This window comes from Manihot esculenta, chromosome 6 (assembly GCF_001659605.2).
Source record: "Manihot esculenta cultivar AM560-2 chromosome 6, M.esculenta_v8, whole genome shotgun sequence".
Lineage (NCBI taxonomy): Eukaryota > Viridiplantae > Streptophyta > Magnoliopsida > Malpighiales > Euphorbiaceae > Manihot > Manihot esculenta.
Window position 1 is genome coordinate 2733003 of NC_035166.2, and position 19554 is coordinate 2752556.

Consider the following 19554-nt stretch of genomic DNA (forward strand, 5'->3'; position numbering starts at 1 on the left):
TCTCGTTTTAAATATGATAACGTTCTTTCCTGAAACATATGATTATTTTATAAAACTTAAGTCGTGTATTGACTAAACGAGCAGTATTTAATTTAAATTATCAAATTAAATTAATTTAATTTTTTATTTAATTTAATTCAATTCGATTTAATTTTTAATTTTAAAAATTTTAATTATTTTAATTTAATTTAATTTAATTTTAATTAAAAAAATTAAATTAAATAATAATATATTATTTTTAATAAAATAAAAATTAGATCATATTAAAATTAAAATATTCTAATTAAATTTTAAAATATTTTAATAAAAAATTTATTATAAATTTAAATTGATTAAACCGAATAAATTAAATCGATTCAATTTAATTTTTTATCAAAATGAATTCGATTTGATTTTTATAAATATTAAAATTTTAATTTTCAATTTATTCGATTCGATTTGATTTTAAATTGAATTGATTGAATCCTGAGCTCTAATATTTCTTCCAAAAATAATTCTAATTTTTTTCTAAATAATTTTTCTAAAGCAATTTAATAAATAATAATAACAGTATTAACTTTATATTTATATTTAATTAAAAGGACCTATGTAAACTTGCACTGCATTTTGTTGAACGTGAACCATTCATTGCCCTAATTAAATTTAAATTATAAATAATTATATTTTATAAATAAATTTTTATAATGTGATATTATAATTTTATATGTTATCTTTAAAAAAAATAAATTTACCTATAAATTTATAAAATACATAAATTTAAGTCAATTCACAAATTTATTTAATAAGCTTATAAACAAATTTATCATCTATTCTATTTAAGAGTATTACAAATAAGCTGGCTCACGCTTGATTAACCAACAAGCTGGAAACTTATTCAATGAGTTTTATATATTAAAAAAATATTTAAAAAATAAAATAAAAATAATTTATTTAAGTAAATGGTTAAATAATTGAATTAAAAAAAAATTAAAAAAATATGGAGAGGCTGCTGCTCCCTCGTTTTATAACAATAAAATAATAATAATAAAATAATAATAATAACTCTCACATATTTAATCTGATAATAAGTACTTTCAAATAAATCTAAGATATTTCAGATTCTACTCTCCCATTTCAGATTCTACTCTCTCAACTCATGCGTCACTCTTTAACTCTTCAAATCCTTGAGAATTTTACTTTAAGAAAATTAAAAAACCAATCTCTCTATTTAAGATTTTCAGCCACCTCCTTAAATTTCTCTTTTTCTTTCTTTCTTATTTATTTATTTTCAAAATAATTTATTAAAATAAATAATTATATGGTATAAAAATAATTTTATATATTATTCGGTTAATTTAAATATGTTTTGATATAAAATTTGAGGATAATACAAATTTTGTATATAAAACCATATGAGGAATCAAATTTATTTAGACTCTCCACACTAATCGAATATTATTATGGCTCTCTGTATACTTTTATTAAATTCTTCACAAAAATTTTTTTAATTTTCATATATTATTTATTTTTTTTAAATTATATTAATTTAGTTATGAATTTTTAAAATTACTTATGGAAATATGAAATATGAGTCGTTACAATGCAATGCTTCAAAACATTTAAGGACTGATAACTTGAATTTGAGTTCATCAAATAAAGTGATTTTTGAGATTAAAATTAAATTTAAAAAATACACTATAACTTTTGTGTTTTGAATATTTTTATATAATATCATATTTTTCTTCAGTACACTACATGCGTAAGATATTTTCATAAAATTTCATAATTTTTTGAATAGGTTTAGTATTTCTTGTTAAATTTTAATTTTTATTGTTAAAATTATCGACAATTAAATAGAAATTTTTAATGAGTCCGTATTTTTTATTTTTTATTTTTATATTTTTATATTTTGAACTTTTAATGCATGTTATTAATTTGTGTTTGAGTGTATAAAAAATGGTAAAAGGCTGCTAGAATTTCTCTTTAATTGTTATGATTGGTTGAACTTTTCTTTGAGATTTAATTTCTAAAATTTTATGTAACAACAGACTTAATAAATCTTTGTGCTTTTTCGCCTAGTTGAAATGATAAATGTTTATAAAGTCATTTCACCCAACATTGTCTCCATTGAGTTTTTGTGTGTACAAGGCTATAGTACTAAACAACTGCAAGTTGTTACTGAGGACAGTAACAGTTGTTCTCAAGTACCAAAAACAACGTTGTCCGATCTAAATTGCCCTTCTTTCACCTTGTCTACACCGTCTGGGTAAATCTGTAGGCCGTGTCTCTCGTAGAGTTGTCACAGATGTTGGATCAGCAGAGTCCACTTACAAGGCCGTTGTGAAAACTTCGAAAGCAGAAGATCAATGTGACACCTAATGTTCTTTCTTTCAAGAAGCTTGGGGAACAGAAAACTTTTCATGTAACTTTGACAGCAAAACTAGGCAATGCTTCAATTTCTGGGTCTTTGATTTGGGTTGATGGAGAACATCCGGTGGGGAGCCCTGTTATTGCCTATGTTTCTTCTTAATGATGATTCTCCTGCCATAGTTGAAGCAAGACCACTGGCAGAAGTTTTTTCTTTTAATTTTCCCCCTTCAGAAGTCTTGTCAATTTAATTTTGATTTGCAGTTCAAAACATTTTGGAGAATTCCCGAGAAAATCTACACTTCCAACGTAAAAAATGAAAAGAATGGAGATGCAGGGGATCGAACCCTGTACCTCTCGCATGCAAAGCGAGCGCTCTACCATTTGAGCTACATCCCCTCGGCTGTGTAAACAAATAAATTTTAAGATGTTATCATAAAGCATGAATCTTGTAAAAATCAAACTTAAATTACCTTGCGTAGAAATTTCAGTGATTGGTTTACTATTATAAGTTAATTTATTGAATTAATTAATGGCAAGGATATTTGAGAAAAATTTTATATGCTATTTGTTTCTGATGAACAACTTAATTGTAACTAATTACCCATCTTCAGGAAATTTCCATATTCATTCCAACAGGAAAAACAAGGAAAGAGAGTCCTAAATTTTACTGAAAGTAAGCCATGTGTTCAACAATTAGAAGCTGCCAAGCAATTTGTCCTAATTATTTATATATTTCCACCCAAGAGAAGGAGTATGTGAATTTTGAATTAAAGATGTTTATACTCTTAATTATTCAGCTTCTTAATTACTCTTAAATTTTTTACTTATATCAAAAATAAAAATTCTCGCATGTCTAGAATAATGAAATAATAGATGTGCATAAAATAAATACTTTTATATAATTAATGCATTGTAACAAGTATATTTGCATGTTATCTGAATCGAATTTCTCAATAAATACACAAAAACAATATATAACAATCAATATAAGAGTTGATATCATTCTCAAATAAAGTTCAAACGAGAAGAGTGTTTAACGTTTTCTCTTTCTTATATTCACTATCCTAAACTTAAACCATTGACGCAATCACGTCATTTTATTTATTTTCTACTTTTATCAGAATGGTGGCTTCTTTTTTCTGCTCTTCGTCAAGTGTTTTAAATATCTGGGTTCTATGATAATATTACAAAAAGATGATACCTGAATTAAATGACAGCTTTAATTCTACTTTACATGTGTAGAAACAATCATATTACCAATTGAATTGTTGAACTTATTTTGAGGGAAGCTTTAGAGCTACCTTGTTTGAATTAAAATTACAATTCCAAATGCTAATAGAATTTCTATTGTACGAGATTACCTACTCAAAGACCACAGCACTACGATTACGTTTTTATTTTATTAAAAAATTTACTTAAAAGACTAAAAAAATTCAGTACAAAGTTATGTCCATAAGATATGAAAATTTTTCAATTTCTAAAAAATTTTAAATTTAGCCTCAAATTTAAAATTTTCACTTGAATTCAATAGTGATCTCAAATCTTCGTAATGAAATCTGAATGAATATCTCATACTAGAAATTTTCAATGTTTAGTAGGGGTGAGCATTCTGACAGTTCGGTTCAAAACCGAATCGAACCGCATAAACCGAAAATCAAAATTTTAGTGTTTATGAAAACCGAATCGAATCGATTTTGATCAGAAATCGAATTGAATCGAATCGGTCTGATTCTGTTTGTTCGGTTTCGATTTTTAATATATTTTTTTTATTTTTTACACTTTATTTTTAATATTTTAAAATTTAATTAAAATATTTTAATCTTAATATGATTTAATTTCTCTATATTATTGAAAAAACATATTATTATCACTAATCGGTTCGGTTTGATTTTTTCGGTTTTTTTCTGATCAAAACCGAACCGAACTGAAATAACCGAAATTTTAAAATTAAAAACCGAACCGAACCGAACCGAACCGAAATATATAAAAAACAGAACCAAAATTTTAAATCGATTCAGTTCGATCGATTTTTTTGATTTAAACCGAATACTGCTAACCCCTAATGTTTAGTACACATAAACACGAGATTAATTTTGAACGAAAGTCGATTGAGAGGAATTAAATATTATGGGATAAATACTAAAAGAATCATGTATTTTATAATTTTTTATAATTTCATTATATACTTTAAAAATTACTAATTAAACCATATATTTTAAAACTATTATCAATCGTACTCTAATATTATAAGATCGTTAATCTATCCATGAAAATGTCACGTTATTATTACGTAATCTAGGTTAATAGTTGAAAAAAATCATATACTCTTTAGATTTTAAAATTCTATTCCATACTATAAGAATTACTAATTAAGCTCTAAACTTTTAAACCTTGTCACTTATACCCTAATTTTGAAAAATTTGTTATATTATTAATAAAATACCATATAACTATGACACATCAAACTCACTCAACCATGAAACTAATTCCCTAATCCTTATTTTCTAAAATAACTTTAAACCACTAATATTGATTGAGAAGTGAATTAAGAATTTTTTTTTTTTTTTTTTGAAATAGGGGGTTGGGGGAGTCGAACCTTAGACCTTTCAAGACTACAGGATGCACTTTCCACCAAGACTTGTGCAAATTAAGAATTATTTTAAGAAATATAAATTTAGAAAATTATTTGCGGTTATTAAGACTAATGTAGCATGATTATTTGGTGTTTATTTATGATAATATGAGATCTAAAAAAGTAGGGTTTCTATGTGTATGTGAAATCTTAGCCTGAATGAGTCGTGCTTCCCTCATTTATTCCTTTATTCCTTTTTTCTTTATTCTCTAGTGACGCATAACTGTTATCTTACTATAATATTACATGTTGCTGTCACACAGAGCCGTACGTACGAGCGTACCTATTTACCCATCCTCATTAGGCGGCCATTTACTTCTCTTTCAACACTCGTACTGATAAGGTCGCAGTATAACTGAATTTGTTTTTTTACTTTCCGTCATGTCAGATGAGTTGGATTCCTCTCTGATAAGTCTGGACTTCCAATGAGCCCGACATGCTTAACTGCGAGTTGAGTAGTATGCTGATGAGTTAGATTATACAGTGAATTCTGATGGATTTTGAGTTTGATTCTTCTTTTAAAATTTAACCTTAGTCTGGATATTAGTGCGCAGTAATCAACTTACATGTGAATCCTTACTAAGATAACAGTTTTCTCAACTGCCTAGTAAAATTGATAAAAGGAAAAGAAATTTGGACAGATAACCATTACACATCAGCCATATCCAACCTTAAAATAATTACTAAATTTATTTTCCTAAAATAACCCTTAAATTTCCATCTCACATCAGTGTTTTATAGAAGGGATTTTGGAATTAATTTAGGAAATAAGGGTTGATATGGCATGATTATACGGTATCTTCACATAACAGTTTGCTTAAAGATGGGATAGAATCGTAAAGTTTAAAAATTTAAGATTTAATTAGTAATTTTTATGACATCAGATAGAATTGTAAAAATTTAAGAAAGTGAATTTTTTTAAATTATCTTAGATTACGTGGCATATTACATGATGATGCGGTATTTTATCAATAACTATAATATTGATAAAATGATAATTTAATTAAAATATTTTGATTAAAAAAATCAGCTCGTTGCACTGGCCTTTCAGTTCACCACCTTCAAATCCTTTTAAATTAAATTGTTAGAAATTTAAAATATTATTTTTGTTAGATAAAAATATCAAAAGTTGGTAAGGTATTTTTATAATGGCCTTTTAGGGTTACCTTGGATTCACTTTCTTACTTATTTAAAATTAAAAAAAAAAGTTTTCTTAATCAAAGTATTATCAATTCACTAATTAAAAATAAATTTTATTTCTGTCGGATCAGTTTATTAAAAAATAAAATATTACAGTGACTCTGCAATAATTAAAATTCTCAATTTTACTTATAAAAAAAAATCGAATGACTCGGCATATAGCATATATTAATTTTAAATGAGAAATAATATATTTTTTATACTAAACGCATATTAGTTATAATTTCACTTGTTATTGACCGAATATCAATGAACCTTAGTATTTGTTTTATGATGATCACTAAACTTAATTTTAGTTTATAAAATTCATTCAATTTTTTATTTGAATTTTAAACTGTAACTTTCATTAAAATTTGATGAAATTTCCGGTTAAACGTGTACATGACTTCTTCTATGTAGATCTTTATTTTCTAAAATAAGAAGATTCCTTTCCATGTAGGTCAAGGAGAGCCTCTATTATCCTACATGATAGAGAATTTTCTTTAAAAAAAAAAAAAAAATTCACATAGGAGAAGCAACGTAGACATTCAATTGGAGATTTCACTGGATTTTGATGAGATATACTATTTAAAATTTAAATAGAAAGTTGAGTGACTTTTTTAAAGTAAAATTAAGTTTATTGACTGCAATAAAATAAGTACTAAAATTTAGTGTCTGCAAGTAAAAATTACCCAAAATTTCATATTGTGGTTGAAGTCTTGTGAGGAAGAAGGCGTGTAAAATAATTTACAAGCTAAAACAATATTTTTTCATATAAATTATGCCTTTAAAAGTTCTATAAAACGAAATCAGGAAGGATTCTCTTCCCGTTATCTATTTGGGATTACCTATAGTGTGTACTAGCATTAAGAAAAAGCTTGTCAAAAGTTAATAAGAGTGAATAACTAGCATAATTGGCTCTTAGTCTACTAAGTAATTATCTTATGCCGATAGGATCCACCTTGTCAACTCAGTCCTTAGGAGCCTCCATGTATACCGGTGCAATGTCTTTATTTTTCCTAAAGGTGTACTTAATGAGATTGATAGGAGATGCTGGAAAGGAAAGTCAAAAGTTGGAAGGAAGAGGTTGGTGTCCTAGAATAAAGTGTGTAAACCTAAGAATGAAGGAGGATTGGGCATTAAGGAAGTGATGTCTTGGAATAACGATGCAACCGAAAAATAGAGTTATGCTGTGATTGATCAATCCTACAAGAAAGAGAAGGTGAGGTAATTGGTGTCTATAATAGTCACTCCGATACTCAAGTCAATAAGCAGAAGGACGAGAGAATCGTAACGTTTTGAACTCAAGAGTAATTGTATAAAAGAATAGTGTATTATTGTCTCTGTGAGTCTTATATTTTATATAAAATAAGGAGGTGGGATCGATTATAGTATTCTTGGAAATCCGACAATGATGTGGCTAGTTCGTTTGATGAGGGATCTTGCTGGCTAATCAGTCGATGATCCCGAGATTACAGACATAATGGAGATCTACTGAATTGTAGCTGTTGACGATAACTTCCTTATGGAGTCTCGCCTTGTAATTAAGAGGGAGAGCCCTAACAAATTAAATCGACTTAACCTAAAGCCGATGTAAAACTCTCGAGTCTTCTTTTCTCTCGGTTCCAGGTACTATGATTGTCCGTGCCTTCCTTTCTATGGGTAGGAGTGTGTATTGGTTTATCATACCTTACTATGTGATTCTGTCTTATGGTGACAATTCACTGTTCATTTTACGCGATTGTTGTGTAACATTAGAGGTCTCACCGCTAATCTTCAATTCTTTAGATTCAGAGGTGATAGTTGTTTTTAAGATCTGAGGCACGTGGCTTGTTTAGGTTGGTCTTTCATACTCGTGTCGTTTTGCCTTCTCTAATGGTCTGGTCGTGAAATGTGTCACGGTCCTGAGTGTGAAACATACTGATCGTGTGGCATTAGTTTAGTCCGTCGAACCAAGTAAGCCTCTATTCGGGCTAAGTGCACAATGTTTTTGCTTTCTTCTTAGTTGCTCTGCCGACTAGTCAGGTCCAAAATCCTGCCTAGCAAAAACCCGAGTGATATGGTAATGCGTTCACGAGTTTTCAAGTTTTCTCTAACCTCAACCAGCCCTTGAAATCTTCCGGATATTTTTTAACCCTAGTGAGTTTCCAGACATTTTCTAGTTTTTGCGAGCTCCTCGGCCTCTTCCAACCCCGACAAGCTTTTTTGAGCATTCTCTAACCCACGAAATCTCCTTGGCCTTTTCTCATGAAAGCAGAAAAAACTAATATCACATGTTGTTGCTTTTTTTAAAAAAAAAAAAAATTCAGACACCACCAACAACATATTTAAACACTAAGATTTGGTTTGATATAGCATAATTAAAGACATATTATAGTCGTGATTATATTTCAAATTCAATTACTTTATTAGATAATATAAAAAAAATTGTGCAATGTAATGATAATTACACAATATAATTAATTATTTATGGATTACTTTTGATTTATTTCAATTTTTTTTTTGTTAAATCCACTGCTACTATCCCCACTTCGTCACTAGTTAAGGTACACGGCATCCCTTCTAAATTTATGAGCCTATTTGACTTAGTTTTCCAAAGAAAAAACATTGTCCGTGCAGCAAAGGAAAAAAAAAAAAGAAGCAATTTTTGCAAATCACTTTTGCTACTTTAGTATTTTTATAATTAAATTATATCAAAAAATAATTTTAAATCTATTTTTAGTATTCCTTGACACTGTTTAAATAGTTTACAGAGGGGGAAGAAAAATAATAAAAGGAAAATAGTTTTTATTTTATATTCTTTTATCATGTTTAGGTCAATAGAAAATTTTAAAAAAATAAATTTATTTTCCTTGTTTGAAAAGAAAAAGAAGTGAAGAGAAAATAATATTGTTTTCTTGAAATTACTAATTTATTTTAATTTAAAAAATAAGGTTAAAAAATTAAATTGCAAAGTATTCAACAATAACTCATGTAATTCAACTCCTCTTTACCTCCATCCCTACCCACTCATTTCCCACTGCAAAGCAACCCACCGCGCTTCTCTCTTATATTCTCCTAAGAATATAACCAGAGAGAAGCTTACATACTTTGCTGCCCGGTTGACTAAGTTAAGGCTCGGCCTTCAATAAATTAGACACTAGCACAGTAAAATGTAGGAGCAAGTTGATGAATGAGGACATGAGCTATGCAACCAAAGAAGTCATACAAACTCATTATTACAGGAAGCACAATGGGTAAGATTAACAACATCATAGAGTGAATGTCCTATGCATTTACTTGAACCATGATTATTATCATTCATCCATCATCCAATCATATGATAGTGAAAGGCCAACCTTCAAATTGACCCCATTCTACAGTATATGCTGGATAGCATATTCTTCAAGCTGCACCAGATTGCACTACTGCTGCCAGTTTAAGTTTTGGATTAGGATGTTTGACCTGAAACTGAAAATGAAAATTAACCATATAAACTTCAACATGGCAGCAAATTTTTCCAACGCTTAAACAGAAACATAATTGCAAGAAAGTGTGTGCAGAAGTTACTACAGGAACCATGACAACAACCGATAGAAATCCAGCAAAAAGGCCAAATTTGCCCCTGAATCATACAACAGAGGCCAAAAATACCAACTTTCAATATTTTTGTTCAAATTTGCTCTTGAACTATCATTAATAGATCAAATAAGCCAAACAATGTCAAATAGACTAAGTAGAGCATAACTCATACTCTAAAACCATGGCAAGAAATGTCTTCATTTGACCTTTTATTGATAGTTCGGGGGCAAATTTAGGCCAAAAGTTTAAATTCAGTATATTTGACCCTTGTTGTATAGTTCAGGGGGTAAATTTGACCTTTTAAACAAAGAGATTCACTTAAAACCATTAACAACCTTGATAGCAGATATCAGACCAGTTAAAAACTATAGGACATGAACATACAAATGAAAATCTTCTACTGCCTCACACTTGTTGGGAATACATCAGCCATAATGCAAAAAGAAAATAAACTAGTAGAGCTTTAGAAATTTTACTTGCAGGTATGTATTATTAATTATGCTTCTACAGTTCTATTGTTCTAGTTGTACCTTCACTTCCTGTTGATTTACGCTGTGCTGGATGCAGGGGCATCCGGCTGGTTTTCTGGCATAGCATTCTGGAATGCTGGTAGCTCATTGTATGCTTCATGCAGCCTTGATAGAAGAGGGAACTGAGTCTGCACAAATAATTGAGGAGAAGGAACCTGTCAGTAGATGCAACCACTACACATAGGAAAACAAATAAAAATGGAAGTATAAAACTAAGAGAACACTTCGATAGGGAGTCATAAGCTTACATTTGATTGTACATTTAACTGTTGAACATGGAGCAAAAAAAGATAAAGCCCCAATGAAATTTACAAATTACCACAAAACAACTATTAGAATGTCAAGTCAAATCAAAACCTTCTATTTTGATTCATAAGTGAAATTTACCACTTTTTCTAATTTTTTTATTATTTCTCATTTGTAGTGAATAGACTAACAGGAACATGCTGAATAAAGGCGAGAGAGAAAGAGAGAGAGTTGACATATATGTGTGAGTGTGTGTGCACGCGCGCATTAAACAAAGAAATAAGCTAAAATTGAGTACATAATCATACACAGATGTGAATGTTTCATGAACTTGGGCAACAAATACTACCATGTCTAAATTAAATCTTTTAACTGCTTGATAAAGCTGTGGTGCTAGAAACAAATCCGCCTGCAAGGTGACATAACATTCAAGTAAATGGTTGTATCACCAAATAATATTATACAAATTACTGTTCAGTGGTATATAAATGCTCATCACTTCTGTCAAATCCTAGCTTTCTAGAGCTCCAACTTACATCATGTCATCCCAGAAGCTCCATCCACGGGCACATATCACTTTTGGGAGTGTGATCACAAACAAAATATGAATTAATATCTTTTAAGAGATGGTGTAAAATTAATATTCTGCATATTGCACATGGTTACAGAAGATTGATGGTTGCCATACCAAACTTGTACTGAGAAGAAGTCAGTAAAGAAACATAATTTTGGTTTCCTCTTTTCACTAGTATTTTCACTAGCAGAAGAGTAATCTTCATTGGTTTGCAGAACCTCGTGGAATAGCTCTTACAAATTATTTAACAAATAAATGAGACAACACACTTTGTAACAACCGCAACAAGTGACATTCCCTTCTCTCACAAGGGAAAAAAATGGGTAGAAGTAGATTGCAAAAACCATTCCATAAAATTACAGGGACACTGGCAGAAACTTCTGAACCCCAACTTTACAACAAGTGTGTGCAGGTATAATTGTGTATATTATATTAGAAATATAGAAGCATAAACAGATAGAAGAAAAACAAAACCAGGAAAACTTCATCTCCAGTTGCATATCTTCCAGCATGGTCTTTTAGCAGCTTCTCCAATGCTGAGATAAATTTAAGAAGAAACCAAGAAAAAATTTCCCATAAAGAAGCAGAAACAATCAAAATCCCAAGGCCGAATTTGACACAAAACAACAATTTTAATGGACCTTCTCTATGACTAGCATCTTATATTAAACCCATCCAGTTTTGTTGTTGTGAAATCATCAGATAATGATGATGCCACAAAGTACAAAATTGTTCCAAGCTTCACGTGATTGATAAAAAGCTAATGGTTTCCAACAGTTACTAGCGCCATATTAGCATTCACCTTATAAGAGTATTCTGATATTAGATCAGTAATTGATCACATGAGGTGTACCTTATGTAAGATGAGAAATCTTGTGTCACACAAAAAAATAATTTTGAGATTTTTCTCATTTGTCTAGTAGAAAATTCTAAATCAATTGGCTGTCCCATGCCAGGACCATAGTAAGTAGTCAAACAAAAAGATTGACATGATTATGATGTAAGAAGTAGAGAGAGAAACAGAAGCAACAATTCACATGGCAAAAATGCGTATGAGTGCTGTCAATTTTAACAACCTAATGAGAAAGCAAGTTATTTTCTTCTTTTTATGAATAAGATTTCATCATGAACAACTCAACTGTTTAAATATTTGAAGCACTTCTTTTTTAGATTTATATTTAAATGCTAGGAATAGATAGGGGCATTCAGTTTTGGCTTTAGACTAGATCTCACCTGCAAAGCCTTTTCCAATATGATATTGAAGCCAAGGAAGTTTCTCATCTGGACTGACTTTTTCCTCTATATATTTCTGCAAAAAGACACCAGAAAGATAAATATAATATATATAAACACATATAATACATATATCACTAATCCGAGTTGGATACTAACTAGCACGGCTAGATTCTGAAGAGGCTGTATGCTTGAAGAAACAATATTTGCAGCCTGCATAAGAGGTAAGTAAAGAAAAATTCTCAGTTTCTGAATCTCAAAACTAGATGCATATAGCACTGGGAGTAATTAAAAGAAAACATGAATCAAAGACAAACAGATTTAGTAGAGTTCAAATAAACTAAACTAAAATTAGATAAATTAAACACAGGTCATATACAACTTGAAAATTAAATGAAAAGCAATAAAATTTAACCTGGTAGTTAATTGCCTTTTTATGAAGATCACGGGGCAACAATGGATGCTGAGGATACTTTTCATCCAAATACTGCACTATCATCAATTTGCACCCATCAAAAAAGGAAAAATAATTCAAAAAAAAAAAAAAATAAAGACGAAATATCACATTAAAAAATTGGAAGTTTACCAATTACCTTTATCAACAGGGAAAATTGAAGTTATAACTCCATCTGGAGCTCGATCAACCAAAAAAAAAAAAAAAAAAAAGAAAAGAGAAAAAGCGAAACTAACCATCAAGATGGCAAAAGAGTCAGAAATAACAATGTCCCCATCCACCAGCACAGGCACGTAGCCAATAGGATTGAGCTTCAAAAATTCTACCCACATAGAACCAGGAAACAAATAAAATTAAATTAATTAATAAAAAAAGAAGCTGACAGTATTCCTAATTGAGTTCATGATCAAGTAAACGAGAAGCAAGCATTTCTCACCAGGATTGAATTGCTCTCCTTTGACCAGATTAACAGGTACATATTCGTAGCTTAGGCCTGCAAAATAAAATTGGAAATTGAAGTGCTTGATATTCAATACTCAATAAATCCAAAGTGCAAATAAAAAAATTAAAAAAAAAAAAAACCTTTCAAATTGAGAGCAATCCGGACGCGATATGAGCAAGAACTTCTCCAGTAGGAATAGAGCTTGAGCTTGTTCTTGGGCTCTTCAACACTTGCCTGGAATTGAACCAAACACTTACTGTCAAATTTCAAAGTTCTTTCCAACCAAACCAAAAAGAGAATAGAATAGCAAGAGAGAGAAAGAAAAACTTGAAATACCATGCGAAATTAACAGAGGAAGAATCGGCTTCTGATGGGGCTTTGGACTGTGCTGGAGTAAAGGAATCAGGTATCAAGCATTAGGGTTCAAAAGCAACCCGTCATCTATTGAATTTTATATTCACCTTCCATCTTCATTTTCTAGGAACTCATTTTTCCCCAACGAAAATGACATTTTGTCCTTTCTAGAATGTATTAAGTAAATTACTATCATTTCCTTATATAGTTTATCGGAATTAATTAATTATTTACTTTCATTTTCTTTAAGGGAAAATCAAATTGAAATAGGTTTTAAAAATCTAAAATTTTGGTGCATTTCTGAGTCAATTTTTTTTCAATTTTAACCTAATTAAAATTTTTTTCTCAATTTTAATCTATAATCAAAATTAAAATAAAAAATTATCGATCCCATCCTTTCACACTTTCGGTAAAAGGATGGATCAAAATTATGGATCACAATTAATTAAAAAAATTTAAAATAATCTAAAATTAGTAAAAAAAAAAAAGAAATACTGAAATTGACGGCCATTAAAATATCATGTAAAATTAAATTCTTTAATAATTCCGTCCCATCCTTTCACAGTTCGGTAAGTAACAGCCGAATCTAATAAAACAGAGAACTCTGTATCCTTCTCAATTTTTTTTCGTCGGAGTAAATATTTGATGATGCCTGCTTGTTTAAAAATTTAGATTTATCAATTATTGATGTTAGAGAAATTTTTAATTTAAATTTAAGAGGTAATTATAAAAAATTATTATGTATTTTGATTATTTTTTAAATTGACATCCGTAATTTAATTAAAAATAGAGAAAATAATATTATTTTATTCTATTAATAAAATAAGATTTTTTAAGACATTTAAAAATTAATTAAAAATAATTTTTAATTAAAAAAATTATATTTTTTAATTTTTAAAATTTTATAAAATATATAATTTAATTAAAGTATTTATAAATTTAATTATAACATTTTATTTTACAATAAAATAGTTCCTTTAATTATAATTTGTTACTATATTCGTACAAATTAGTTTTTAAATATTATAATTATTTTCAATAAATATTTATTTATTTATTGGATTAATTATTAAATTTAATATATTAAAATAAATTAATAAATTAAAAAATAAAAATAAAAATAAAAATCTTCATACAATATACATTTAAATTGAAATTCCAATAATTTTTTCTAATTTAATTTTTTCCATCGAAATAATTGTTTTATTAATTAGGAAAAAAAATATCACATTTTTATTTTATTAATTTTCACATTGAATAGAACTAAGATAGTATGGGAGGAAGTGCAATTATTCTTTCTCCTCTTCCACATTTATATATAAATAATCTCTCTCCTTTTTCATCTCATATATTTATATTTTATTCCTCAACTAATTTAATTTATATACCTTAATAGTTAAACGAACTATTTAAATCCTAAAATAAATTCCAATCAATTTTTAAAATATATAAATTTTTTTAACAGATTTATGTCCTCTTTTAGAAAGAGTATCTATTATGAAATTAAATACAAAAAGATATCTGCTTTAATTTTTTAACAATGTTAATTTTTTTTTTCTCTCAACAGGACGATGATACTATAGATTTTCCTTTCTCTCAACATGATCTCTCTAATCACACCCTGCGAATGTTAATTTGGCGAAGCAGTTCATCTCGTCAAAAATTAGGATAATCAAAAGCAATGATCGTCCCGTGTTGTAACTGTCGAGAACTCGGCAATTCTCGAACAGTTAATGCATTGAAAGCTTTGATTACTAATTATAAGTTGGACATTTTATTTTTGATGAAAATAAAAGTTTTAGCTTTTACTGTTTGCTTTTTTGACGGAATTTTTGTCTTTTAATTGTTACATTCTTATGGACGGTTTACAAGTATTTCAATCTCTTTAGTCTCCCCATTTAAATATTTCTGAATTGAATTTGATTTTAAATGATTATAAATCTTTGTTAGACCTAATATTTTTATTAGATGAATTCGTCGTCACGTCACTTTAGCTCCTCATACTTTGATTAGAGAATATATTTGGAATGATATATTTTTAATGGAATTTTATTAATATAATCATTAGTTTTACTTGAAAAAAAAATAGTTACTTAGTCTGGTGATAAGTGTATTAAAGTAAATATGAGAGATTTCAAATTCTATTCTCTCAATCTTCGGTTTTCATTTCAAATAAAAAAAAAATCCTAAAATAAATGCTTAAGTAACTATGTTATTATATTTTTTGAAATGGACATTTGGTTTAGAGGGTAATTATCAAGCCTTAAGTTGGCTAAAATCGGTGCGTTTTGAGACTTGATTTCGTTATTGTATCTTTACTTTGGTTTAAATTATAGTATTTGCTTAAATTAATAGACATCTAATATAGAATAACATATTTATTTTATTACTACAATACTATGTTATCCTTTAATATAATTTCCTTTTTATATTTCTTATAATTAAGGTGAAATTTTTTGTCATAGTTATAGATAAACACTAAAAAGTATAAAAAATATCATTGAATGAGATAATTCTACAAGTAATTAAAAAATTAAAATGTTTTCTTTAATATTATACTATAAACTATATTATTTATCTTAAAAAATAAAATATTGATACATATATAATATAAAAATATTTTATATAATATAAATTATATAAAAAATAATTAAATATAAAATAATTTATTATTTAGTACATATAATATAAAAAAATTACTAATTAAATCATTAATTTCAAAAAATATATTAAAATTTATTAATTAGACTATTAATTTTAAAATATATTAAAATATTTATAAATATTAAAAAAATTAATTTTAGATTTTAAGTATTTTAATATTTAATTTTTATAGTATAAAAAATTTATTAATTAATTTTTAAATTTTATAAAATTTTAAAGAAATTTTAATATATGTTTTAAAATTAAAAAATTAAATAGCGAGTTTTTGTATAGATTAAAAATTAATTTTTCATAAAATGTAAGAAACAAAACTAATAACACGAAAACTCCGTCTCCCATCCTCTTCTCCCCTCCTCTCCCCTCCCCTTGCCTTCCCCCGACCACTTCGGCTTCTCCATCACTCCCTCTGGTACAGCCGCGCGCCTCCCACCTTCCGCCAATCGTGCCTCCCCTTTTCACGCTGTTAACGTCATTTCTGCATCCGCTGCTCCTGTTTGCTTCTTCGCTCTTCTCCGCCGCTTCTTCTTCTCCTCGTCGCCGCTTCCGCTGGTCCAGTCCTTCTCCCGTCCGGTGGTGCTCCCCGCCGCTGGTTCTCGTCCTCAATCACGGGGCTGCAGCGCCTCGTGGCGTCCTCCGTCACTGCAGGTTCGTATGGGTTTTGAGATTGTGGTTTCAGATGTGTGCTTTCTAAGATTTGTGAGATCTATTAATGCGGGTTTCTGAATTTGTGGCAATGTTAAGATTTATGTGATGTGTTTAGGCTTGTATTTGTGAGAGTTATTGAGAATTTGTTTAATAAAGACTATAGTGAATGGGTTGAGAGTTGTTTAAGTGAGATTATTGAAATGGGTTTCTGAATTTTATTGAAATGTTAATGTGAGATTTCTGAAATTCTTGGGAATGCCAAGACTTATGTAAATATGCCTTGGGTTGTAATTGTGAGATTTATTGAAGAAATCAACACTATTGTGAATGAATCAAAGTTGTTTTTGTGAGATTGAAATTCTGATCTGAGATTGTGTGAAATTTTCTCTTTTTTTTGGGTGATTACGAGTTAATCACATTTGGGATGGATTTGGGTAGTGGATTTCTAATGAGTTCGGGTTCGGGTGCTTAAATTTGGCGGGTACCCTACCCAGTACCATCCCTAGTTTTGACTATTAGAGTTAGATCCCATATCAGAAACACATATAAGAGACCAGTAATTCTAGCTTTTGATTGTTTGTTTCATGGGATAAACGGTTCTGCAACCCAATCTCTTCATACCAACAACAGTTGCCATTTGTCAGTATCAGTAGAGTCTACATGTGCGCCAGTCAATGCCATGTGGTAATAGGTCATAGAAAATTAACATTAATGTTGTCATTGAGAGCATCATCTACTTGTTTTTCTGTTCTAGCATGTAGATAATTAGAATGCATGAGGAATCACAGTATTACCCTAGTGTATGTTTGATATCATTAACGTTTTTTTTTTTTTTTTGAATTCTGAAACTAAAAACCTTTTTACAGTCTTACTTTCAAAATATGAGAAACAACTTCAAACAACTGCTTTTTTTATCTTCTATATTATTTTAGTTCACACTGTTTATTTCTTCCCTTATTCCAATCCACTTTACAGTTACAAAATCATTTAAATTACCAAACTTTTATTCCTTTAATTTAAACCATTCAATAACCTTAAAAAGGGCTATTTATCATCAAAACTATTAAAATACATCAAGAAAATGTTTCCTTATTCATATTCAGATTGTCATTAAATTTGTGAACCATTTTAAAAAATAATTTGTAACCTGCAACAATGGTAGTGCATGGTGGTATTTGCAATTTCTTTTGTTTGACATTGTTCCAACAAGGGAAGAAGTTTTCTTTTTTTTTTTTTTTCTTTAAAGAAAAGAAAGAAAGAAAAAGAAGAAAATTAGAGTTAGAGGTGGTTGAAATTGATAATTCAGAGAGGAAAGAAATGGGATTATGCTTAAAGGAATGGGTTTATGCAACAGATAGAAGAAGATACTTTGGAGTGAAAACACGTGTAAAGGGAGAGGAGTGACTTGATGAAAAATTGGAGAGTTTGAGATAGGAATGAAATTGATGTGATAATAGAGAGTTTGAAAGAAATCGGTATTTACTGGAAATCTCATTTCCCCTTTGTATAAGTCTTCTTTATTGGATCTAGGACGAATGTGTGAATTGCTTAAAATGAGGGTGTTATTCATTCCTTGTGACCATAAATCTGTTGAGCTGTAGCACCTCGCACTGCCAGGGGGGAGGACTACTGCAAACAGGGAATAAAGGGGATAGACTGTAGTTTAATGAAATAGTAACCTTTTAGTGCATGATTGCCAAGTGGAGTTGCTCATTTTTGTTTGATCAGTGTTATCATTTTTATTGATCAGTTCAGTGCTTAGTAATGGCAAAAGGTCTGATATGGGCAACAGCAGAAGATCTGGGAAGGAATAGAGGACGGGTTATTTCTCTTTATCGCCAAATTTTGCGCAGCCTCAACTCTCCAAGTTTGCCTCTTAATTTAGCTGCTAGACTGGCTAAGAAGGCTGAAGTTCGTGCCATCTTCATGCTGGCTTCTGAGGAGAGATCCCTCCACAATATCAATGATCTTATCGACACTGGTGAATATGCTCTCTCTATCCTGAGAAAAGGTGAAATCCCCAACAACATCCAATGGTAATTGGCTACCAAGCATTTGAATTCTGCAACTTCCCTTGATGTATTTAAAAGTTAACCAAGAATCATTTAGCATTTTTTTCCCCTTTTTTTCTTGTTTTCTTGTTTTCATAGATATGAAGTAGTAATCAGAAATCACAACGAAAAACTTCAGTATTATCTCTTATTTCTTCCTTTTGTAAGCTTATTCTGCTAGTCTTATCACCCTTGTGTTGTGTAATTAGATAGCTACTCCCTAATGGATATCTGCTGGCTAATTGTTATCTAGTGATATTCTTGTGTACTTCTTCATAGAATCAAAGTTGGGTTGTGAGGGCTTATCAATAGAATTTTTAATTAATAAAAGTCTATTAATATTTTTGGAGTAAAAAAATTTCTATTCATTTTTTTATAGAAATTATAAAAAAATATTGATGACTAATGAGTCTTGGACAGTCAGCACACAGCAGCCCATATTGAAGAGGCTCGGGCTAATATGACATAGGCTCATAATGTGTCGCGTAAGACTGACCGATCAACTAAAATCTGGTTTTATGGCCAAATAGGACTTGAAGGAGAGCGACGGCAGTCAAGCCGGACCAATCACCAAGGTTCATATGAAAGCAAAAAAGACGGTCAGATAAACTAAAATCTGGTTTTATGGCCAAATAGGATT

At 29.3% G+C, this 19554-nt stretch overlaps 2 protein-coding genes and 1 non-coding gene across 7 annotated transcripts; 1 reads left to right on the forward strand and 2 right to left on the reverse strand.

Moving 5' to 3' along the window:
* Positions 1-2672: 2672 nt before the first annotated feature.
* Positions 2673-2745, reverse strand: TRNAA-UGC. The gene has a single exon. It is a non-coding gene; the product is annotated as a tRNA-Ala (tRNA).
* Positions 2746-9325: 6580 nt separating this feature from the next.
* On the reverse strand, positions 9326-13710 carry LOC110618044 (glutathione S-transferase zeta class). Of its 4 annotated transcripts, none has more exons than XM_043957835.1 (11): positions 13537-13707; positions 13341-13434; positions 13195-13251; positions 12898-13080; positions 12720-12796; positions 12464-12517; positions 12305-12380; positions 11546-11607; positions 10847-10906; positions 10252-10379; positions 9326-9604 (listed from the first exon to the last, which is right to left on the reverse strand). In XM_043957835.1, the coding sequence occupies exons 1-10, from the start codon at positions 13537-13539 to the stop codon at positions 10269-10271; spliced, it is 777 nt and encodes a 258-aa protein (XP_043813770.1). In that variant the 5' UTR covers positions 13540-13707; the 3' UTR covers positions 9326-9604; positions 10252-10268. The 4 variants fall into 4 exon arrangements, with proteins under 4 accessions (XP_043813770.1, XP_043813769.1, XP_021616749.1 ...); XM_043957834.1 differs by having other exon boundaries at positions 9326-9610; positions 13537-13705; XM_021761057.2 differs by having other exon boundaries at positions 9326-9610; positions 12720-12791; positions 12995-13080; positions 13537-13698.
* A 2814-nt stretch (positions 13711-16524) lies between these two features.
* Positions 16525-19170, forward strand: LOC122723780. 2 transcript variants are annotated; one of them, XM_043957237.1, is made up of 2 exons: positions 16525-16863; positions 18614-19170. In XM_043957237.1, exon 2 carries the CDS (start codon positions 18628-18630, stop codon positions 18901-18903), a length of 276 nt encoding a protein of 91 aa, XP_043813172.1. In that variant the 5' UTR covers positions 16525-16863; positions 18614-18627; the 3' UTR covers positions 18904-19170. The 2 variants fall into 2 exon arrangements, with proteins under 2 accessions (XP_043813172.1, XP_043813173.1); XM_043957238.1 differs by having other exon boundaries at positions 18619-19170.
* Positions 19171-19554: the final 384 nt, after the last annotated feature.